At 44.2% G+C, this 25,358-nt stretch overlaps 1 protein-coding gene across 1 annotated transcript in view; it reads right to left on the minus strand.

Moving 5' to 3' along the window:
- The window catches only part of LOC137375038 (probable cation-transporting ATPase 13A4), a 143,576-nt gene that overhangs the window by 3,968 nt on the left and 114,250 nt on the right, over positions 1-25,358 (minus strand). Inside the window, 3 exon segments of the mRNA XM_068041662.1 lie at positions 15,517-15,597; positions 22,038-22,126; positions 24,080-24,288. Of these exon segments, the coding sequence (XP_067897763.1) occupies positions 15,517-15,597; positions 22,038-22,126; positions 24,080-24,288 (379 nt within the window).

Raw genomic sequence — 25,358 nt, forward strand, 5'->3', positions numbered from 1 at the left:
GGGGACAGCAGCAACAGCTAAGTTTGTGGCACCATGGAGGGCTCTGCTGCACAGCAGGGGAGGAAAAGGGGTGGAAAAGCGATAGTGATAGGGGATTCTATCGTAAGGGGTGCAGTTAGGCGGTTCTGTGGCCACAAACGAGAATCCAGGATGGTATGTTGCCTCCCTGGTGCTAGGGTCAAGGATGTCTCAGAGCGGTTGCAGGACATTCTGAAAGGGGAGGGTGAGCAGCCAGAGGTCGTGGTCCATATTGGTACTAACAACATAGGCAGGAAGAGAGATGAGGTCCTGCAAAGTGAATATAGGGAGTTAGGCAGAAGGTTAAAAAGCAGGACCTCTAGGGTTGTAATCTCAGGATTACTCCCTGTGCCACGTGCTAGTGAGGGTAGGAATAGGAGGATAAGGCTAATGAATGTGTGGCTGAAGAGCTGGTGTAGGAGGGAGGGCTTCAGCTACTTGGATCATTGGGATCTCTTCTGGTGCAGAGGTGACCTGTACAAGAAGGATGGGTTGCATCTAAACTGGAAGGGGACCAATATCCTTGCAGGGAGGTTTGCTCGTACTACTCGGGAGGGTTTAAACTAGTTTTGCAGGGGGGTGGGACCCAAAGTAGTAGTCTCACTGATGAAATAAAAACAAGAAATGCTGGAATCACTCAGCAGGTCTGGCAGCATCTGTGGAAAAAGAAGCAGAGTTAACGTTTCGGGTCAGTGACCCTTCTTCGGACCCTTCTGCTTCTCTTTCCACAGATGCTGCCAGACCTGCTGAGTGATTCCAGCATTTCTTGTTTTTATTTCAGATTTCCAGCATCCGCAGTATTTTGCTTTTATTTTAGTCTCTCCGATGAGATAGTTGAGGCAAATGTAGAGGTTAAGGAAAGCAAGTCCAGTAGGCAGGCCAGGCAGGGGCAGGACAGGGAGCGTGGAAGGTCTGGTAGGCTAAACTGCATTTACTTTAATGCAAGAAGCCTTACAGGTAAGGCAGATGAACTCAGAACATGGATCGGTACATGGGATTGTGATATTATATCTATTATGGAAACATGGTTGAGGGATGGGCAGGTCTGGCAGCTTAATGTTCCGGTGTACCGATGCTTCCGGCGTGACAGAGGTGGAGGTAAGAGAGGAGGGGAAGTCGCACTATTGATTAGGGAGGACATCACGGCAGTACTTAAAGAGGATATCCCGGGGGAATGTCCAGCGAGGCCATATCAGTAGAACGTAGAAATAAGAAAGGAGTGATCACTTTGATGGCATTATACTACAGGCTCCCCAATAGTCAGAGGGAAGTGGAGGAGTATATTTGTAGGGAAATCACAGATAGGTGTAGGAATTACAGGGTTGTAATAGTAGGTGATTTTAACTTCCCTAATATTGACTAGGACTGCCTTAGTGCTAAGGGATCAGATGGGGAAGAATTTGTTAAGTGTGTCCAGGATAGTTTTCTGAAGTAGTAGGGCCATCCACATACTGGAGAAGGGGCTACACTCGACCTCCTCTTAGGAAAGGAGGATGGGCAGGTGGTTGATGTGTCAGGGGAGCACTTTGGGACCAGTGACCATAACTCGATTAGCTTCAAGTTAGTTATGGAAAAGGATAGGATTGGTTTGCACTGGAGTGCTGACTTGGGTTGCAGTAGAGTACGACAGTGGAAGTTTGGTAAGTGAGGATAATTAAGGGTTAATTTTATCTTAAATCTAATCTGTCTTTTATTTAGCAGATCAACTTAACAGTTGCCGTTAGGGTTGGGGAAGGTGAGTTTTAGACCAGCTTTAAACAGGGTTCACTCAGGCTCTGCTTGCAGCTGCACCTTGTTAATTAGAGAATTGGTTTAAACCAGTTTTCAGGGGGCGAGAGTGAGTCAGCATAAAAGTGAGCCATCTTACAGTGCTGACTTTGTTTGCATAGGAGTGCTGACTTGGGTTGCAATAGAGTGCTACAGTGGAAGTTTGGGAAGTGAGGAAGTTTGGAAAGGAGGGAGTTAGGAGCTCCTTTCATTTCCTACCGGTCCTCAGAGTGAGGGGTGCCCAGAGCTTCCAAAGAGCACAGCTGACTGGAGAAGACTCGGAGGGCAGAGTTCCGGACCAGTAAGTATAAAAAAAACTTACCTCTGGTTAAAAAAAAAACTGAAAGTGACTTCACAGGAAAGCTGTGACCTGATTGGCTGGTAGGGAATTTTTTTTTACTGAATTTGAAAATAAAACATTGATAAAAATTGATTAAAACCCTAATTAACTAATTAGTAAGTAGCGTAACTAAACCAGATGGAGGAGATTACTGTATTTAGTTAGCATTTAATATTTATAGTTGGAATCCAACACCAGTGACCATATAGTTATAACAATTTAGTAAGGATTTAATAAGTATTTATTTATCTTAAATTAATTTATTAATTAGTGCTAGAAATGTCAGTTAGAGGGGTGAAGTGCTTCACCTGTGAGATGTGGGAGGTCCGTGACGCTTCCAGCGTTCCGGACGACTACATCTGCAGGAAGTGTACCCAGTTGCAGCTCCTCACAGACCGCATGGATCGGTTGGAGCGGCAACTGGATGCACTTAGGAGCATGCAGATGGCAGAGAGTGTCATAGACAGGAGTTTTAGAGAAGTGGTTACACCCAAGGTGCAGGCAGATAGATGGGTGACCGCTAGAAGGGGCAGGCAGTCAGTGCAGGAATCCCCTGTGGCTATCCCCCTCTCTAACAAGTATACTGTTTTGGATACTGTTGGGGGGGATGGCCTATCAGGGGAAAACAGCAGCAGCCAGAGCAGTGGCACCATGGCTGGCACTGTTGTTCGGCAGGGAGGGACAAAGTGCAGAAGAGCAATAGTTATAGGGGACTCTATAGTAAGGGGCACAGATAGGCGCTTCTGTGGACGCGAAAGAGACTCCAGGATGGTATGTTGCCTCCCGGCTGCCAGGGTCAAGGATGTCTCTGAACGGACAGGGGGCATTCTGAAGTGGGAGCGTGAACAGCCAGAGGTTGTGGTACACATCGGTACCAATGACATAGGTAGGAAGAGTGACGAGGTCCTGCAGGGGGAGTTTAGGGAGTTAGGTAGAAAGTTAAAAGACAGGACCTCCAGGGTTGTAATCTTGGGATTACTCCCTGTGCCACGTGCCAGTGAGGCTAGAAATAGGAAGATAGTGCAGCTAAACACGTAGCTGAACAGCTGGTGCAGAAGGGAGGGTTTCAGATATCTGGACCATTGGGATCTCTTCAGGGACAGATGGGACCTGTACAAGAAGGATGGGTTGCATCTAAACTGGAGGGTCACAAATATCCTGGCTGCGAGGTTTGCTAGCGTCATACGGGAGGGTTTAAACTAGTGTGGCAGGGGGGTGGGAACCAGAGCAGTAGGACAGCAAGTGAAATAAATGAGGGGGAACTAGTAAATAAGGTCAGGAAGACAAAGAGGAAGAGCAGGAAGGGAGATGTTGCGGAGCACAACGGGACTGGTGGTCTGAAGTGCATTTGTTTCAATGCGAGAAGTATAACAGGTAAGGCAGATGAATTTAGAGCTTGGATTAGTACTTGGAACTATGACGTTGTTGCTATTACAGAGACTTGGTTGAGGGAAGGACAGGATTGGCAGCTAAATGTTCCAGGATTCAGAAGCTTCAGGTGGGATAGAGGGGGATGGAAAAAGGGTGGGGGAGTTGCATTACTGGTTAAGGAGAATATCACAGCTGTACTGTGGGAGGACACCTCAGAGGGGTCATGCAGCGAGGCAATATGGGTGGAGCTCAGGAGTAGTAAGGGTGCAGTCACGATGTTGGGGGTTTTCTACAGGCCTCCCAACAGCCAGCAGGAGGTAGAGGAGCAGATTTGTAGACAGATTTTGGAAAGATGTAAGGGTAACAGGGTTGTAGTGGTGGGTGATTTTAACTTCCCCTATATTGACTGGGACTCACTTAGTGCTAGGGGCTTGGATGGGGCAGAATTTGTAAGGAGCATCCAGGAGGGCTTCTTGAAACAATATGTAGTTAGTCCAAATAGGGATGGGGCCGTACTGGACCTGGTATTGGGGAATGAGCCTGGCCAGGTGGTTGAAGTTTCAGTCGGGGAGCATTTCGGGAACAGTGACCACAATTCCATAAGTTTTAAGGTACTTGTGGATAAGGATAAGAGTAGTCCTCGGGTGAAGGTGCTAAATTGGGGGAAGGCTAATTATAACAATATTCGGCAGGAACTGAAGAATTTAGATTGGGGGCGGCTGTTTGAGGGTAAGTCAACATCTGACATGTGGGAGTCTTTCAAATGTCAGTTGATTAGAATCCAGGACCAGCATGTTCCTGTGACGAAGAAGGATAAGTTTGGCAAGTTTTGGGAACCTTGGATAACGCGGGATATTGTGAGCCTAGTCAAAGAAAAAGGAAGCATTCGTAAGGGCTGGAAGGCTAGGAACAGACGAATCCCTTGAGGAATATAAAAACAGGAGAAAGGAACTTAAGCAAGGAGTCAGGAGGGCTAAAAGGGGTCATGAAAAGTCATTGGCAAACAGGATTAAGGATAATCCCAAGGCTTTTTATACATATATAAAGAACAAGAGGGTAACTAGGGAAAGGGTTGGCCCACTCAAAGACAGAGAAGGGAATCTATGTGTGGAGCCAGAGGAAATGGGCGAGGTACTAAATGAGTACTTTGCATCAGTATTCACCAAAGAGAAGGACTTGGTGGATGATGAGCCTAGGGAAGCGAGTGTAGATAGTCTCAGTCATCTCATTGTCAAAAAGGTGTCTTGCAAAGCATTAAGGTAGATAAGTCCCCAGTGCCTGATGGGATCTACCCCAGAATACTAAGGGAGGCAAAGGAAGAAATTGCTGGGGCCTTGACAGAAATATTTGCATCCTCATTGGCTACAGGTGAGGTCCCAGAGGACTGGAGAATAGCCAATGTTGTTCCTTTGTTTAAGAAGGGTAGCAAGGATAATCCAGGAAATTATAGGCTGGTGAGCCTTACGTCAGTGGTAGGGAAATTATTAGAGAGGATTCTTCAGGACAGGATTTACTCCCATTTGGAAACAAACAAACTTATTAGCGAGAGGCAGCATGGTTTTGTGAAGGGGAGGTCGTGTCTCTCTAATTTGATTGAGTTTTTTGAGGAAGTGACGAAGATGATTGATAAAGGAAGGGCAGTGGATGTTATCTATATGGACTTCAGTAAAGCCTTTGACAAGGTCCCTCATGGCAGACTGGTACAAAAGGTGATGTCACACGAGATCAGAGATGAGCTGGCAAGATGGATACAGAACTGGCTCTGTCATAGAGGACAGAGGGTAGCAGTGGAAGGGTGCTTTTCTGAATGGACGGATGTGACTAGTGGTGTTCCGCAGGGATCATTGCTGGGACCTTTGCTCTTTGTAGTATATATAAATGATTTGGAGGAAAATGTAGCTGGTCTGATTAGTAAGTTTGCGGACGACACAAAGGTTGGTGGAGTTGCGGATAGTGATGAGGATTGTCAGAGGATACAGCAGGATCTTGATCGGTTGGAGACTTGGGCAGAAAAATGTCATATGGAGTTTAATCCGGTCACTGAAAGTGGCAACGCAGGTGGATAAGGTAGTCAAGAAGGCATACGGCATGCTTGCCTTCATCGGTCGGGGCATAGAGTATAAAAATTGGCAAGTCATGCTGCAGCTGGACAGAACTTTCATTCGGCCACACTTGGAATATTGTGTGCAATTCTGGTCGCCACACTACCAGAAGGACGTGGTGGCTTTTGAGAGGGTACAGAAGAGGTTTACCAGGATGTTGACTGGTCTGGAGGTCATTAGCTATGAGGAGAGGTTGGATAAACTCTGATTGTTTTCACTGGAATGACGGAGGTTGAGGGGCAACATGATGGAGGTTTACAAAGTTATGAGCGGCATGGACAGAGTGGATAGTCACAAGCATTTTCTCAGGGTGGAAGAGTGAGTTCCTGGGGGACATAGGTTTAAGGTGAGAGGGGCAAAGTTTAGAGGGGATGTGCAAGGCAAGTTCTTTACACAGAGGGTGGAGGTGAGAGCCTGGAACTTGCTGCCCGGGGAGATGGTGGAAGCAGGTACGATAATGACGTTTAAGAGGCATCTTGACAAATAAATGAATAGGATGGGAATAGAGGGATATGGTCCCCAGAAGTGCAGAAGGTTTTAGTTTAGGCAGGCATCAAGATCGGCGCAGGCTTGGAGGGCCGAATGGCCTGTTCCTGTGCTGTACTGTTCTTTGTTCTTTGGTCCTCAGGTTGAAGTCTGAAATTGGGGGAAGGCTACTTTCGATGGCATCAGACAGGAACTCTGAAAAGTTGATTGGGAGAGGCTGTTTACAGGTAAAGGGACGTCTGACAAGTGGGAGGCTTTTAAAAGTGAGATACGAAGAATTCAGGACCGGCATGTTCCTGTTAGATGGAAGGGCAAGGCTGGCAAGTTTAGGGAACCTTGGTTGACGAGGGATATTGCGGGTCTGGTCAGGACAAAGAAGGAGGCATATGTCAGGTATAGGCAGCTGGGATCGAGCGTGTCCCTCGAGGAGTATAAGGGATGTAGGAGTACACTTAAGAAGGAAATTAGGAGGGCAAAAAGGGGCCATGAGATTTCCCTGGCAGATAAGATAAAGGAGAATCCTAAAAGATTCTCTCAATATATTAAGAGTAAAAGGGTAGCTAGGGAGAGAGTAGGTCCCCTTAAGGATCAGTGTGGTAATCTATGTGTGGAGCCACAGGAAATGGGCGAGGTCTTAAATGAATACATCTTGTCTGTATTTACCGTGGAGAAGGTCATGGAAGCTAGTGAGTTCAAGGGAGGGAACAGTGATATCCTGGAGCATATCAACATTACAAAGGAGGAGGTGTTGGAGGTTTTGAAGCGCATTAAGGTGGATAAACCCCCAGGGCCTGACCAGGTGTATCCTAGGATGCTATGGGAAGCAAGGGAAGAGATTGCTGGGGCCCTGGCAGAGATTTTTGTATCATTGTTAGCCACGGGTGAGGTACCGGAAGACTGGAGGATAGCTAATGTTGTGCCTTTTATTTAAGAAGGGCAGCAGGGATAAGCCAGTGAACAGCAGGCGAGCCTGATATCAGTGGTGGGAAAGTTATTGGAAGGGGATTCTGAGAGATAGGATTTATATGCATTTGGAAAGGCATGGTCTGATTAGGGATAGTCAGCATCGCTTTGTGTGTGGGAAATTATGTTTCACAAATTTGATTGAATTTTTGAGGAGGTGACCAAGAGGATTGACGAGGGCAGGGTGATGGACATTGTCTACATAGACTTTAGCAAGGCCTTTGACAAGGTCACACATGGTAGGCTGGTCCAGAAGGTTTGAACACATGGGATCCAGGGTGAGCTAGCCAATTGGATACAAAATTGGCTTGGTGATAGGGGGCAGAGGGTGGTAGTGGAGGGTTGTTTTTCAAATTGGAGGCCGGTGACCAGTGGTGTGCCGCAGGGATCGGTGCTGGGCCTTCTGTTGTTTGTCATATATATTAATGAATTGGATGTGAATATAGGGAGCATGATTAATAAGTTTGCAGATGACACCAAAATTGGTTGTATAATGGTAAGTGAAGAACAAAGAACAGTACAGCACAGGAACAGGCCATTCGGCCCTCCAAGCTTGCGCCGATCTTGATGCCTGCCTAAACTAAAACCTTCTGCACTTCCAGGGACTGTATCCCTCTATTCCCACCATATTCATGTATTTGTCAAGATGCCTCAAACGTCATTATCGTACCTGCTTCCACCATCTCCCCGGGCAGAAAGTTCCAGGCACTCACCTCCACCCTCTGTGTAAAGAACTTGCCTTGCACATCCCCTCTAAACTTTGCCCCTCTCACCTTAAACCTAGGTCCCCTAGTAACTGACTCTTCCACCCTGGGAAAAAGCTTCTGACTATCCACTCTGTCCATGCCGCTCATAACTTTGTAAACCTCTATCATGTCACCCCTCCACCTCTGTTGTTCCAGTGAAAACAATCCGAGTTTATCCAACCTCTCCTCATAGCTAATGCCCTCCAGACCAGGCAACATCCTGGTAAACCTCTTCGGTACCCTCTCCAAAGCCTCCACGTCCTTCTGGTAGTGTGGCGACCAGAATTGCATGCAATATTCTAAGTGTGGCCTAACTAAAGTTCTGTACAGCTGCAGCATGACTTGCCAATTTTTATACTCTATGCCCCGACCGATGAAGGCAAGCATGCCGTATGCCTTCTTGACTACCTTATCCACCTGCGTTGCCACTTTCAGTGACCCGTGGACCTGTACGCCCAGATCTCTCTGCCTGTCAATACTCCTAAGGGTTCTGCCATTTACTGTATACTTCCCACCTGCATTAGATCTTCCAAAATGCATTGCCTCACATTTGTCCGGATTAAACTCCATCTGCCATTTCTCCGCCCAAGTCTCTAACCGATCAATATCCTGCTGTATCATCTGACAATCCTCATCACTATCCGCAACTCCACCAACCTTTGTGTCGTCCGCAAACTTACTAATCAGACCAGCTACATTTCCCCCAAAATCATTTATATATACTACAAAGATCAAAGGTCCCAGCACTGATCCCTGCGGAACACCACTAGTTACATCCCTCCATTCAGAAAGGCACCCTTCCACTGCTACCCTCTGTCTTCTATGACAGAGCCAGTTCTGTATCCATCTTGCCAGCTCACCTCTGATCCCATGTGACTTCACCTCTTGTACCAGTCTGCCATGAGGGACCTTGTCAAAGAAGGTTGTCTAAGTTTACAACAGGATATAGATCAACTGGGAAAGTGGCCAAGGGTTTGGCAAATGGAATTTAACACAGACAAGTGTGAAGTGATGTATTTTGGGAAGTTAAACCAGGGCAGGACATATACAGTGAATGGCGGGGCCCTGGGGAGTGTTGTTGAGCAGAGAGACCTTGGGGTGCAAGTACATAGTTCCCTGAAAGTGGCAACACAGGTAGACAGGGTGGTGAAGAAGGCATATGGCATGCTTGCCTTCATCGGCCGAGGCACTGAGTACAAGTGATGGGACATCATGTTACAGTTGTACATAACATTGGTTTGGCCGCATTTGGAGTACTGTGTGCAGTTCTGGTCACCGCACTGCAGGAAAGATGTGATTAAACTAGAGATGGTGTAGAAAAGATTCAGAAGGATGTTGCCTGGTTTGGAGGGCTTGAGTTATAAATAGAGATTGAATAGGCTGGGTCTGTTTTCCCTGGAGTGAAGGATGCTGAGAGGGGACAAGATAGAGGTATATAAAATTATGAGAGGCATAGATAGGGTATATAGCCAGAGTCTGTTTCCCATGGTAGGGGTGACTAAAACTAGAGGGCATAGACTTAAGGTGAGAGGGAGGAGGTTTAAAGAGCTTCAAAGGGTTTAAATTTTTCACACAAAGGGTAGTGGGTATCTGGAATGAGCTGCCTGAGGAGGTGGTGGAGGCAGGAACAGTAGCAACATTTAAGAGGCATCTGGATAGGTACTTGAATGAGTAAGGCATAGAGGGATATGGAATTTGGGGTGCACTGGGCCGCAGTGGTTTGCACCGCAGCCTCACAGCTGCAGTGACCCAGGTTTGGTTCTGGGTACTACTGCCTGTGTGGAGTATGCAAGTTCTCCCTGTGACCGCGTGGGTTTCGACCAGGTGCTCCAGTTTCCTCCCACAGCCAAAGACTTGCAGGCTGAAAGATAAATTGGCCATTGTAAATTGTCCCTAGTGTAGGTAGGTGGTAGGGGAATTGAGGTAGGGGATGTGGTAGGGGTTATGGGATTAATGTAGGATTAGTATAAATGGGTGGTTGATGGTCGGCACAGACTCGGTGGGCCAAAGGGCCTGTTTCAGTGTTGTATCCCTCTGATACTAATGCAGGCAGGGGGATTAGTATAGGTCAGCATGGACATGGTGGGCTGAAGGGCCTGTTTCTATGTTGTACGACTCTTTGACTAGTATTTCAAACTTAAATAAGGGCAACTATGTGGGCATGAATGCTGAGCTAGCTGAAGTGAACTGGGTTACTGGGCTAGGAGATAGATCAATAGAGAAGCAGTGGCAGACATTCAAGGGGATATTTCAGAATACTCAGGATAAGTATATTTTTACTATAAAAGAAAAATTCTAAGGGGAGGACCTACCGTCTGTGGTTAACTAAAGAAGTTAAGAAAGCATTAAACTTAAGAAAAAGGCATATAATTGCGCAAAGATGAGTGGCATGTCAGATGATTGGTCAGAATATAAAGAATGGCAGTGAATGTCTAAAAGATTAATCGGGGAAAGAAATTGGAGTATGAGAGGAAGCGAGCTAGAAATGTAAAAACAGATAGCAAGAGTTTCTACAGGTATTTAAAAAGGAAAAAGAGTAAGTAAAGTGAGTGTTGGTCCTCTAGAGAGTGAGAATGGGGAATTAATAGTAGATAATAAGGAAATGGCAGATGAAATGAACATATATTTTGCTTCTGTATTCACTATAGAGTATACAAAGCACATTCTAGTAATAGCTGTAAATCAGGAGGCGGAAGGAAGAGAGGAGCTTGGTGAAATTACAATCACCAGGGAGCGGTACTGACCAAACTGATGGAGCTGCGGGTTGACAAGTACCCGGGTCCTAATGGGATTCATCCTAGGGTCTGAAAAGATGTGGCTAATGAGGTAGTAGATGCGTTGGTGATAATTTTTCAAAATTCGCTCGATTCTGGAAAGGTTCCATCAGACTGGAAAATAGCAAATATAACCCCTCTATTCAGGAAGGGGTGGGGGGGAGGGGAGGCAGAAAATAGGCCAGTTAGCCTGACATCTGTTGTGGGGAAGGTGTTAGAATTGATCATGAAGGTGGCTATAGCTGGGTATTTAGAAAACACTCAAGGTAATCGGGAATCGTCAGCATGGTTTTGTGAAAGGAAGATCATGTTTTACCAACTTACTGGAGTTCTTTGAAGGAGTAGTATGTGCCGTGGATAAAGGGGAGCTCGGTGACATACAGTACTTAGATTTCCAGAAGGCATTTGACAAGATGCCACAGAAAAGGATATTGTGCAAAGTAGGAGCTCATGGTGTACTGGGTAATATATTAGCATGGATAGAAGATTGACTGGCTGGCAGAAAACAGAGAATATGCATAAATGGGTCCTTTTCTGATTGGCAGGATGTGACGAGTGGAGTCCCGCTGGGGCCTCAACCTTTTACAATTTATTTCAATGACTTTGAGGGGAGCGATGGCATGGTAGCTAAATTTGCAGATGACACAAAGATAGGTAGGAAAGTATTTTGTGAAGAGGACATAAGGAGCTTGCAGACCTGATATAGATAGGTTGAGTGAGTGGGCAAAAATCTGGCAGATGGAATATAATGTGGGAAAATGTAAAGTTGTTCACTTTGGCAGGAAGAATAAAAAAAGCAGAGTATTACTTAAATGGAGAGCGACTGCAGAACTCCCAGATACAGAAGTATCTAGGTGTTCTAGAGCATGAGTCACAAAACGTTAGTATACATGTACAGCAAGTAATAAAGAAGTCTAATGGAATGCTATCCTTTATTACGAGAGGAACTGAAAATATAAGTAAGGATGTAATGCTTCAGTTATACAGGGCATTGGTGAGACCACATCTCAAATACTGTGTGCAGTTTTGGTCTCCTTATTTAAGGAGGGATGTGAATGCATTGGAGGCAGTTGAGAGGAGGTTTACTAGATTGACTAGTTCCGAAGAAGGGTCACTGACCCGAAACGTTAACTCTGCTTCTCTTTCCACAGATGCTGCCAGACCTGCTGAGTGAATCCAGCATTTCTTGTTTTTGTTTCAGATTTCCAGCATCCGCAGTATTTTGCTTTTACTAGATTGATACCTGGAATGAGCAGGTTGTCTTGTGAGGAAAGGTTGGACAGACTGGGCTTGTTTTCACAGGAGTTTAGAAAAGTGAGGGGATACTTGATTGAAGCATATAAGATTCTGAATGGTCTTGACAAGGTGGATGTGGAAAGGGGACTCCAGAATTAGGGGGCACTGTTTGAAAATTAGGGGTCGCCCTTTTAGGACAGAGATGAGAAGAAATTTTTCTCTCTCAGAAGGTCATGAGTCTTTGGAACTCTTTTCCTCAAAAAGTGGTGGAAGCAGAGTCTTTGAATATTTTTGAGTCAGAGATAGATAGATTCCTGATAAGCAAAGGGGTGAAAGGTTATTGGGGGTAGGCAGGAATGTGGAGTTGAGTTTACAATCAGATCAGCCATGATCCTGTTGAACTGCAGAGCAGGCTCAAGGGGCCGAGTGCCTACTCCTGCTCCTAATTCGTATGTTCATATGTTAAATTGTGGCGTGTTTGCTTTTCCCACTGTACTGGTCGAGTAATAAACTAATTGTTCTCCTGTTGTGTTGCACACCGTGATTTAGGGTCAAGTGTAGTCTTCAGGTGAAGCTGAGTTAGAAGGCAGGGGATACTTGGATCAAGGTGTGAGCTTTCTAATAATGTATAAATAGATATTTATGAAATATATGCATAATTTAGCTCCAATATAAAGATATACATTTGTCGTAATAATACTTTAATCTCAATCTCCTATGGCATTGCACATAGGAAGTCAAGACCAAGCATATTCTTGAGATAAAGTGGGTTAGGGCTAAGCAACAATTTGGACAAGGCCCCATGTTTTTTAAAATTCATTCAAGGATGTGGGCATCGCTGGCTAGGCCAGCATTTATTGCCCATCCCTAATTTCCCTTGAGAAGGTGATGGCGAGCTGCCTTCTTGAACCGCTGCAGTCCATTTGGGGTAGGTATATCCGCAGTGCTGTTCGGAAGGGAGTTCCAGGATTTTGACCCAGTGACAGTGAAGGAACGGCGATATAGTTCCAAGTCAGGATGGTGTGTGACTTGGAGGGGAACTTGCAGGTGGTGGTGTTCCCATGCATTTGCTGCCCTTGTCCTTCTAGTTGGTAGAGGTCGCGGGTTTGGAACGTACTGTCTAAGGAGCCTTGGTGCATTGCTGCAGTGCATCTTGAAAATGGTACACACTGCTGCCACTGTGCGTCGGTGGTGGAGGGAGTGAATGTTAGTAGATGGGGTGCCAATCAAGCGGGCTTCTTTGTCCTGGATGGTGTTGAGCTTCTTGAGTGTTGTTGGAGCTGCACCCATGCAGGCAAGTGGAGAGTATTCTATCACACTCCTGACTTGTGCCTTGTAGATGGTGAACAGGCTTTGGGGAGTCAGGAGGTGAGTTACTCATAGAGAGAGATACAACACTGAAACAGGCCCTTCAGCCCACAAGTCTGTGCCAACCATCAACCACCCATTTATACTAATCCTACATTAATCTCATGTCCCCTACCACATCCCCACCTTCCTTCAATTCTCCTACCACCTACCTACACTAGGGGCAATTTACAATGGCCAATTTACCTATCAACCTGTAAGTCTTTGGCTATGGGAGGAAACCGGAGCACCTGACAGAAACCCATGCAGTCACAGGGAGAACTTGCAAACTCCGCACAGGCAGTACCCAGAACCGAACCCTGGTCCCTGGAGCTGTGAGGCTGCAGGGCTAACCACTGTGCCACTGTACTCCTCGCAGGATGCCTAGCCTCTGACCTGCTCTCGTAGCCAAGGTATTTATATGGCTACTCCAGTTCATGTCAGGAAACATTAAAACTTAAAATTGCAAGCTCCTGGCTAGAAAGACATTTGTATAGTAACTGACAGTGTTGGAATAATGGGGACCCAGTTGTTGCTTCCCCAATACACAGAAGAAGTGGTCAGACCAGTTTTGGTCACATGACTGACTGACTGTTGGAGGTTTTGAATTTGAATTTCCAACAGAGAATTTGAACTCAGAAAGCTCCTGGTTTGAGAACATCTCTCTCCTGCCTGCCTCCATCTCTTTCCCGCGGAATTGAATCTTGTGAAAACAAGTGAACCTCAAAGAGAGAAAAGTCTCCTACGTGAACAAGGTTTAAGAAGAACACTGGACCCCGATGAACAACAAGACTACCTACAATCAAGTGAGCTCTAAGCACAGTAAAGAAGAAATTCTTCCAATATTGCCTCAAACCCCTCTCTACCAAATTTTCCTCTCTTTTTTTTCTGTCCCTATTTGCATGTGTCTATTACATGTGCAAGCTAGCATGGGCGCATCGTATATCCGTAGGCGTTAACCATATTTGAGTTTAAGTAAGTTTGATAAATTTTACTTTTCTTCTTTAAACCTAAGAAAAATCTGGTGTGTCCACCTGATAATTGGAATGCTGTGAACAAGGATTCACAAAGGAAGAGCTCAAAACACAATGTGTTTAAAATTAAACTCTGTTGCAATAAGCCCAGGTGAAGACAGCAAAAGACTCCTAGACACTTTCACACCTGGTCGTAACACCCCACTTTAAAGTCATCCATTCTGCCCTTATTTTTATGTTTCCATTAGAAATTCCGATGTCCAGATTTATAATGGAAAGTGCTCAAGTAATACTTGTCAAGTTGTAAATACAGTGCGCAGCCAGTGGTGGCATGGTACCACCTCCACTGCAGGAGGTTCAATTGCAGCTGAGAAGTTTTATAAAGGCAGTTTCCATAACAAAGTTGGACATCAGAATTTATAATGGAAAATGTTAACAAGTCAGTATTAGAACTGCTCCAGGTTCTACAATTTAAATACACCATTAAATTGGGAATTCTCTTATCTCATGAACACTTTATATAAATAATTCAGCATCAACATAACCTACTTGGCCCATTAGTTTGTAGTCACAAGCCATTAAAAAGCTTTCCACATACATGTGCAAAGCTCTGTTTTCCAGTTTGCTAATTTTTAATAAGAGGAAATAGTTGCAGGAGCATTCATTCTCTCATACCATTGAAATGGCTTCACACAAAGTTTTAAAATCTCCTGTACACTCTGTTGTCAGAGATCTGACCTCTATCTTGTACTACCACATTTACTGATGCACACCTGAAACCACTACTTGGTGTAACAGTGGCAGTATAATTGCAGTCTTAAAGTAGATGGGCTCTGATTTCAACACAGTTAAGGTGCAGGGAGGAGGAACGTCTGAAAGGATGTACTTATCAGGAAAGGCTGAACAAGCTGGAGTTCTTTTCTCTAGTAAAGAGGAGGCTGAGGGGGTGAACTAATAAAAGTCTTTAAAATGATGAAAGGGTTTGATAGAGTAGAGAAGATGTTTCCAGTTGTGGGGGAGACCAAAACTAGTGGCCATAAATATGAAAGTCACCAATAATTCCAACAGGCAATTCAGGAGAAACTTATTTTCCCAAAGAGTGGGAAGAATGTAGAACTCGCTACCACAAGGTGTAAATGAAAATAGCACAAGTGCATTTAAGGGGAAGCTGGATAAGCACTTGAGGGAGAAAGGAATAGAAGGATATGTTGATAGGATTAGATGAAGTTGGATGGGAGGAGGCTCATGTCTGACCATAAGTGCTGGCATGGACTTGTTGAACAGAATGGCCTGTGCTACAGAAACTCTGTAATTCTACGTAAGATTCAGAAATATCAAGATACGTACTTCCAGCTTAAGAACACCAAAATAAAACATGGTATTCCTACTTACCTCAATGGCCATTATAACAATAAAATGAACAAGAACCATAATTAGAAGGTAAACCCTCCAGCTTCTTGGAGTGCAAACAAGCTGAGAAAAGAAAGAGAGGTTTAATGTTACAATGTTAAAATAAACCACTGACAGATTCTTTGTTCCATTGATTTATGGTGATTGAATAAATGAGATTGCATTTTTATCACATTGTGAGAGTTAGATCTAATTTCTGTCAAATTATGTGATTATTGCTTTATTTTTGTGGAAATTGTATATCAGGGACCACTTGTTTATTTATGTTAACAATGAATTTTATGTCTTCCTTTTTTTTTTAAAGTGCAGGAAACAAAGGATAATGGTAGGTAATATGTTGCAGGTTGCATACAAGAAAATTATGTAGTAGTACTGGGGAGGGGAGTACATGTGATTTGGTAGTATTGAGAATGTGGTCTAGGGGCAGTTGGAAGAGGTGGTACAGTGTAGCAGAAATGGAGTGGGGTTACATTCTGTAAGTACTGGGGAGGAATCTCCTTGGGTCTTAACGTAGTGGGTGGGGGGACATTTAGGTTTTTGGAACAGTATGGGTGAAATTTTATGCTCTCCCTGTGGCGGGTTTGGAGGCAGGGAGAGCATAAAATCGGGTGGGATGGTGGCGTGATGTGGGGGGAACCTGCTACCATCCTGCCTCTGCCGAAATTTAGTCCGGCAAGGGAAGGCCTGTGAACAGCTTCCACACCCCACCAACTGAGGCCCTTAACTAAGTAATTAACCTCTAATTAAGGGCCTCTTCCCACCGCCGCCAAAATTACTTGTGCGGTGGGAGGCCCTGTCGCCACTTGGGAAGCACGGCACGAAAAACATGTGGGCTGTTTCCCGGCTGCAGTGCTGGGGGTGCCTTGTTCAAAGGCACAGTGCCTGCACAAGGAACACAGCATCGGGAAGGGGTGGCTCGCTGAGGGCCACCAGTCTGCCGTTGTTGCCGACCCCCCTCTCCCCCTGCCCCTTCCCCTCCCCTGACCCATCTTGAGCCTGGTTGCAGTGCTGCTCCTCGGTGTCTGGTCACTGCAGCTACAGCAGCAGCCACTGCCTCCATGGTGGCATTGCAGCTGCCGGCCTCTGGTCGGCAGCTCAGCAAGGCCAGGACTTCTGGCGGCGGGAGTCCTAAATCGTACAGAAGTCCCGCTGCTGTCCAGTTAAGTGCCTAATTGGCACTAAATACGGCGGGACTTCTGTACAAGAGCAAACGCAGGGATTTCAGCATCGTTTTCCCCTGACATCAAGAGCCCCGCCACCAACATAAAATTCCATCCTATGAGTGCTAAGCTGGGAGTGTGGAAGTGGTAGGAGAGTGGTCTTGTAATACTCAGATAAGAGAACAGGATGTGGAAGTATTGGGGTAGGGTTTTTCTCAGCATGGGAGTACTAAGAAGGAGATGCCTTGAATGAGAATAGTGGGAGAGGGTTGTAAGTTCTGAAAGTACTGGAAATAGTTTTCTAGAGTCTGGATAATGTTTGGGAGTGGACAAGGTGCTGGGTTCTGGGACCACTGGTTCATTGGGATCAAGGAATATTGAATTAAGGGACTGTTCATATGGTACTGAAAGACTGGAGAAGGGAGTGGAGAGTAGAATCCTCGGGTCCAATAGGGTTAAAGGAGAGTAGGGTATAATATTATTGGAAGGCTAGGATCTGATAGTATTTTAGGGAAGGATACTGAAGGAGAATGAAGACTATGAGCAGAATCTTCTGGACTTAGTCCCTGCCTGAATGTGGGACCAACTTTGGGTCGGGAACCCAATTTACTAATGGGCGGGCTTAGCCGTGGTTCTTTAACTGAGCCACAGCAATAGTACCCTGCCTCCAAGTTGCCCTACCAATTAAGGAGGGTGGGTGGGATGATGCGTCCATTCTGTCAAAGGAAGGATTTATAATTAAAGGGACCATGGACTTGGATTTCTGAGGCTGCAGAAACCATAGGAATGGAGAGGAGAACTGGGAAGGCTGCTCCCTGAGTCTCTCACTCTTACCAGCTGCGGGATCTCAGGGGCTGCAGTGAGGTGACTCTCCCAAGGATGGGAGGAAGAGGACAACCTGTCTAACCAAGGAGGTGTGGATGGACGAGGAAGTCAGCAGCAGATGTGTGGTCTCTCCAACCTGGAGACAATGCACTAAAGGATCCAGGACCTCAGGAGAGTGGGAAAGGTAAGTGACAAAACACTTCCAGGTACCAAGTTTCACACTGACTTTCCCAGTATTCTCCTGCAAAGCACACTTCAGGACAATACACCATGCAGCTCCGCACATTCCTCTCTCTGCAGGTACCTCATTTCCCCATCTGAGCAGCTAACATTCACACTCGCCCTCATCCTGTTGCTGTCTCACACCCATGCCTCACAGTCACCCTCCAAAATGTTGTCCTTTCCTCCTCTCCACACAAGCCATTACAAACACACACCTCTCTTCTTTCTCACCTTACAGAAGAGAGCACACAACTTGGGGAGAAGCAGAGATCTGTGGGTGGTGGCCCTACAGTGACAGGCACCTTGGTGGCCACTGGCAATGACTGACTGCCAATCTGCGCCACTGGAAAGGAGGTCTTTATCCAGGAGTCTGCTGATGTCAGCAGGAACCTGCTGTGAAAACTTGAGCCTCCTGAGGCACTGCTGCTCAGACATGTTGATCCTCTGCCTGTTGACCCTATATTGGGGGTCTCACCTCCTTCTAACTGAATCTTGGTGACCACCCCATCTGCCCTGTGGAGGGGCATGTGGCTGAGAAGAAGACAGCTGGTGCTGCGCTGGTGCTATTGGTGGTGGTGTGGCTTCCGCTCTTAGAAACATAGGAGCAGGTGTAGGCCATTCTGCCCATTCAGCCTGCCCTGCCATTCAATATGATCATGGCTGATCATCCACTTCAATGCCTTTTTCTCACGCTATCCCCATATCCCCTTACGTCATTTTTATTTAGAAATCTGTCAATCTCTGCTTTAAACATACTCAATGACTAAGCTTCCACAGCCCTCCGGAGTAGAGAATTCTATAGATTCACAACCCTCTGAGTAAAGATATTTCTCCTCATCTCTGTCCGAAGTGGCTTCCCCCTTATTTTGAAATTGTGACCCCTGGTTCTCGACTCCCAACAAGGGGAAACATCTTTGCTGCATCTACCCTGTCTAACCCTTTAAGTATTTTGTAGGTCTCAATGAGATCACCTATCATTCTTCGGAACTCTAGAGAATACAGGCCCAGTTTCCCCAATCTCTCTTCATAAGACAGTCCTGCCAACCCGGGAACAAGTCTGGTGAACCTTCGTTGCACTCCCTCTATGGCAATAATATCCTTCCTAAGGTAAGGGGACCAAAACTGCACACAGCACTCCAGATGCGGTCTAACCAAGGTTCTATACAATTGAAGCAAGACTTCACTACTCCTGGACTCAAATTCTCTTGTGATAAAGGCTAACATACCATTAGCCTTCCTAATTCCTTGTTGTACCTGCAAATTAGCTTTCAGTGACTTATTGACAAGGGCACCCAAGTCCCTTTGTACATCTACACTTCCCCTAATCTCTTACCATTTAAGAAATACTCTACACATCTATTCCTACTACCAAAGTGGATAACCTCACATTTTTCCATGTTATATTCCATTTGCCACGTTCTTGCCCACTCAATAAGTCTGTCCAAATCCCCTTGAAGCCGCTTTGCATCTTCCTCACAACACACATTCCCACCTAGTTTTGTGTCATCCACGTACTTAGAAATGTTACGTTTGGTCCCCACATCCAAATTGTTGATATATATTGTGAACAGTTGGGGCCCAAGCACTGATCCCTGCGATACCCCACTAGTCACAGCCTGCCAATGTGATAGTGACTGGTTTATTCCTACTCTCTGCTTTCTGCCTGTTAACCAATACTTAATCCATGCCAGTATATTACCTCCTATCCCATGTGCTTTAATTGTGCTAACCAATCTCCTGTGGGGGACTTTATCAAAAGCCTTCTGAAAATCCAAGTGTACCATGTCCACTAACTCCCCTTTAACAATTCTATTAGTAACATCCTCAAAAAACTCGCACAGGTTTGTCAAACATGATTTCCCATTCACAGATCTATGTTGACTATGCGCAATCAGATCATTATTATCCAAGTGTCTATTTATTATATCTTTTATTATAGATTCTAGCATTTTCCCAACGACTGATATAAGGCTAACAGGTCTGTAATTCCCTGTTTTCTCTCCCCCTCCCTTCTTAAATAGTGGGGTGACATTTGCGACCTTCCAATCTGTAGGAACCTACTTCAGGATTTCTTGCTAATTAATGAGAGCTAACTTAAATATTATGACTGACTGTAAATTAGAGCTTATTAGTTGCAATATGATAATACTTATACTGAATTATATTTTTAATGCTGCTGGTGATTCGCTCTGGCTATAAGCGGTGGAGAAGTAACTTGATTGGAAACCATGCTTTGGGCCTTCCTTGACCAAGTATTTTTGACCCTGAGGTTTACGAAAGGAACCAAATGGTAAAAAGGATTAAACGTCAGCATGAAAACAGACAGGCTGCTGTGTGAGAATTAAAAGGTAAACACCTTAGCAGAATTTCAGAGGCCCAGATAAACGTCAGCATGAAAACAGACAGGCTGCTGTGTGAATATTAAAAGGTAAACACCTTAGCAGAATTTCAGAGGCCCAGATAGAGGGCAGAGAAAACAATAGTACCTTGAATTCTAGACAAGATACCTAGGTGCCAAGGCCACCATGTTTTCCTCGATTTGGCCATGCAGTAGTAATGAAATGTTTACGAGATGATAGGAGTCCGAGGATAGGAAGACAGAGATCTTGAGAGTTGGGAGTCTAACCTGGCTTGGGTAGGCAGATGGATAGATGACATCTTTTGTAATTGGGCTGTTCAAATAATAGCGAGGCTATAATTGGGTTAAACTGATCTCCATAGGCATTTAAAAAAAAAAAATTATTCTTTGCAGATGTGGGTGTCGCTGGCTAGGCCAACATTTATTGCCCATCCCCAATTGCCCTTGAAAAGGTGGTGGTGAGCTGCCTTCTTGAACCACTTCAGTCCGTGTGGGGTAAGTACACCCACAGTGCTGTTAGAAAGGGGTGCCAATCAAGTGGACTGCTTTGTCCTGAATAGTGTCGAGCTTCTTGAGTGTTGTTGGAGCTACACTCATCCAGGCAAATAGAGAATATTCCATTACACTCCTGAACTGTGCCTTGTAGATGGTGGACAGTTTTGGAGAGTTCAGTTTCTGGTCAATGGTAACCCGTAGGATGTTGATAGTGGAGGATACAGCGATGGTACTGCCATTGAATGTCAAGAGGAGATGGTTGGATTCTCTCTAGTTGAAGATGGTCATTGCCTGGCACTTGTGTGACGCAAATGTAACTTGCCACTTATCAGCCCCAGCCTTCATGTTGTCCAGGTCTTGCTGCATATGGACATGGATTGCTTCAGTAGCTGAGGAGTCGCAAAATGGTGCTGAACACTATGCAATCATCAGCGAACATCCCCACTTCTAACATTATGATGGAGGGAAGGTCATTGATGATGTAGCTGATGATGGTTGGACCTAGGACACTACCCTGAGGAACTCCTGCAGTGATGCCCTGGGACTGAGATGATTGACGTCCAACAACCACAACCATCTTCCTTTGTGCTAGGTATGACTCCAACCAGTGGAGAGTTTCCCCCAATTCCCTTTGACTCCAATTTTGCTAGGTAAAGAAAGTATAAGAAGGGATTCCGCAAGTACAAGGATTGTAGAGGTATGACGTGTCGCATTGACTGATGTGACGATACCTGGGGCAAGCCCAGAGATCAGTTATGTGGAGATCGTGCTTCTACCCAGGGCATAATGGTAATGCTGTTGCACTTTGATATTACTGCTCAGACATTAGCATGTGTCACGTCATACTTACACTGAATAAAATATAACCACTGTCATCAATAAGGGTTACCACTTTGTATCATTTCAGAACTTGAGTAAAGGGTCTATTGACTCCGACACTCCTGAATTCCAACAATTAATTTTAAATCTAAGATTGATAGATTTTTGTTAACTGAAAGTATTAAGGAATGTGGAGTTCAGGCACAGATCAGCAGTCATGATGTCATTGAATGGTGGAACAGACTTGAAGGGCTAAAAATCCCACTTCTGTTCCTATGTTCCAATTTATGCTCCAGCAGTCCCTGTTCTCAGTGCAATCTGAAGAAAGTGGTTCAAATAAGGATTTTACATTGTCCTAGCTGATTATCAGTGGGTTCCATTCCAATAGTTTAATTACCTTCCATTATTGCAATTAAACACACAGTACACTGACATAGATTTTTAAGTCCATTCTGATTTCTCTGTGCACAGACGAATTTAATGCCTGAAAATATTGACAATTATTGCACCAACAGGGGTAAAATACAACTTTTGTGGGGGCGCAAAACAGGTGGCTAATCTGCAATCATGTTTTCCATTCCTGCCAAAGTTGAATTTCACAACTTATAGCTTTACATACTTACATCCAGTGCATTGTATAAAGCATCCTGTTCACCAAAGAGGAAATACAGACATGCTCCAACCTGAGCCAGAATGACAATCATAAAAATATCTGAAATCAAAAAGAAAAGGATCTCCAATGAAACAAAAAGCTGGGAAATTAACAATCTGTCTTCCCTCTTACAGACATGGATGGACTAGCAGTTTGCATTCAGCAAAATCTGATCTGATCTTCAGAATTCTAACATAAACTAGCTAATTTCTTTTTAGATCCAATTCCACACTCTCAGTAGAGAGCAGCCTTGCAAAGGTCAAATCATGGAAAATTGAAGGCACACTGAAAATCAAAGGCTATGCCCCCACAATGCACCTTTCATGAACAGCACTCCTCATAGGTAGTGGAGAATGGGCCCTTTAAATTCCTTATAAATGGGAAATGGCCACATGCATGCTTCATTGTTCCTAGTGCAATCTGAAGAAAGTGGTTCAATTAAGGACAATAGAGGCAACTGAGCAGCATGATAGAATTCTATCATCCATATAAACCACCTAATCTGCTTTCTCGAAACTTGTGGCATCATCAGATACTGACAAACAATCTTATAAATGTCTGCACTGTATAGATGGAAGAAAGAGATAGAGAACTATAGCTCAATTGGACTTTAGAAGTACCATATAAATTGATAATTTTACAAGTGTTTGTTGTACTTGATACATTCTCATTTTTTCTTTTATTTGCCAACTTTTCCCCAGTCCCTCAAAGTATTAACTTTTTGTTGAGATAAGGTTTTACAGACACTGGTCACTCTCTGGCACCTCATTCAAATGGCCATACATAATGTCTGAATTTAGACTGTGATAGATTTTTTTTTGGATGATACCACCTTTTTAACCATTGTGCTGGGTCCCATCTAATTTTGTGGAATCAGCTTCACTTGCAGTGAAGCTAGGTCTGGTGCTGGAACATCAGTAAAAAGGAGCTCATAAACTGCATCTTCACAACCCTGAATTTTTTTTTTAAAAAACAACAGATGATGAGTAAACTTAAAGGATGCAGCCATTTGAAGATAATTGGTCACAAATTTGGACAAAATGTCAATAGACTTTACAAATATTGTTTTTGTAAGAAACATAGCTGGCAAAACCCACTAGTTAGCACAATAATTATGGCAGCATAAAGATGAATCTGTAGCAAAGAGATGCTGTAGTGTAACAGTGTAGCCGTTGTTTGGTGGCTGGCAAAGTAGAGGATGTGTAGAATAAGGTGATAGCAAGGAGAGTGGCCTGCTTGCCACTTCAAGGAATTCTCCCTATAAAACAACACCACAGTATGCCAAGAAGGGGAGCAAATGAACAAAAAGGAGGAGCTGCTCATTCCCTCTAATGGAAGTGCCAGTACCCACAGTGGATTTTATTTTATTTTATTTATTTTTATTTAGAGATACAGCACTGAAACAGGCCCTTCAGCCCACCGAGTCTGTGCCGACACATCAACCACTGATTTATACTAATCCTACACTAACCCCATATTTAGTTGCAGGTATCCTTCCGGTTAATTAGGACTGATTGGAAAATCTACTCTTGATTGTCAGAAAGCTACTTAACTAGGAGTGCACCACATCCAATCCTAACCCTGTCACTCCACACACATTTCCAGCAAAGGTTGCTGAATAATGGCCAAAGATGGGAACATTTGCTAATTTTACTCTCCCTAGCCAAATGGTAAGGGCAGCCAATTGTAGCATCTTATTATTTTCTCAGATGACATTGGCTAATTTAGCACAAAGTTGGGATCAAACCTGTGAGTTTCCAGGTCTGTATGGTTCACCTGTGCTACTATAAAGGAGATGATCCAGAAGGATTTTAGTGCACTCAAATGTGTCAAAAATATAATAAATTGGCACATAAAATACTGTGGTCTGGATTTTGATTGTAAATCCATATATTAATGTCGCTTCTATGAGGAATCATTTGAAATCAAGTTAATACATACCTCTATATTTAACTGGAAATCATAATAGAAAATAATTTCATAGAAACTAATAGAATTAACAAATTTTCTTACAATTAGTATAGATTGGTTTTCGATAGGGCTTTCCTTTGCTGAATACAATTGCAGTTGTAATACAGTTGAAAAGAGATAGAAGGTACACAGTTGTATTTTCGTAACTCTTATAGCTATCTTCATTTGATGCCAGGGAGATGGAAATCGTGTCTGCTGTCTTGTTATATGTAGTTACGTCATCACTGGTTAGGTTCATGGGTTTGCAAGCACTGCAAAGAGAAATTATTAAAGAACTTTAAATACAATTATAAATACATTAGTACTATTGATCGTCCAAAGGATTTTTGTCATGTCAAAGTGTCCCTCCCCTCTTCAATGTTCCTTTAACTATTAGAGGTGGGTAGAAAAAGCATCAAGATCAGAATTAATTTATTCTGGAGTACTCAAAAAATGGCAGAAGTCTTGTGTGACACATTGATATATATTGTCAATAGTGAAATAAGAGCAGCGTTAGTGTCAGAAGAACACTTGGTCCCATTATTGCAAAAGCCATTAAATTCAATTCCTCGGAAAAGAAAATTATGCAAGGGTGCAAAATGGGCTGTCGATTCATTGAGACAATTTTAACTGTTTAAAAAATTATAAAGAGTCTAATCTCTGTGGTGGGGCAGTTAACGGAAAGTATCATTACAGACGGTATAGACAAACATTTAGAACAGGGTTGTCCAACATACGACCTGTGAGACAGGATCCGGAACATGGATGCATTTCAGAGATGAGAAATTTTCTGTCATCTTCTTCTTTCAGTCTAGCTTTTTTAAACATCTCGCTGTCAGTTTCACAGCTGACAGGTGCGGGAACAACAGTTTCTGAACTTCGGACAGCTTTGAGGTTTCTCAGCGGGTTCCAACTTTTTTTAAAAAAGGCCGCCGGAAAACCCCAAATCCGTCTGAAGTTCAGAAATCTTTATTCCCGATGACAGCACCTGTCACTTGTGAACCTGACAGCGCGACTTTTTAAAAACTGAGAAATCACAAAGCTATAATAAAAGCATAATACAGTGCAGGCTGGAAATCTGAAAGAAAAACAAAGTGCTAGAAATACTCAGCAGGTCTGGCTGCATCTGTGGAGAGAGAAGAAGAGTTAACGTTTCAGGTCAGTGACATTTCAACAGAACTGGCCAAGGTTAGAAATGTAATAGGTTTTAAGCAAGTAAAGTGGGGGTGGCAGAAAAGAGAACAAAAGGGAAGGAAGTGTGTGATAGGACAGAGGGCGCGGAGAGATTAACTGACAAGGAGGTCATGGGGTCTCAAAGGCTGCTGTTGCTGAGTCCCTCCCG

Source organism: Heterodontus francisci, chromosome 11 (genome assembly GCF_036365525.1).
Source record: "Heterodontus francisci isolate sHetFra1 chromosome 11, sHetFra1.hap1, whole genome shotgun sequence".
In the NCBI taxonomy this organism is placed as follows: Eukaryota; Metazoa; Chordata; class Chondrichthyes; order Heterodontiformes; family Heterodontidae; genus Heterodontus; species Heterodontus francisci.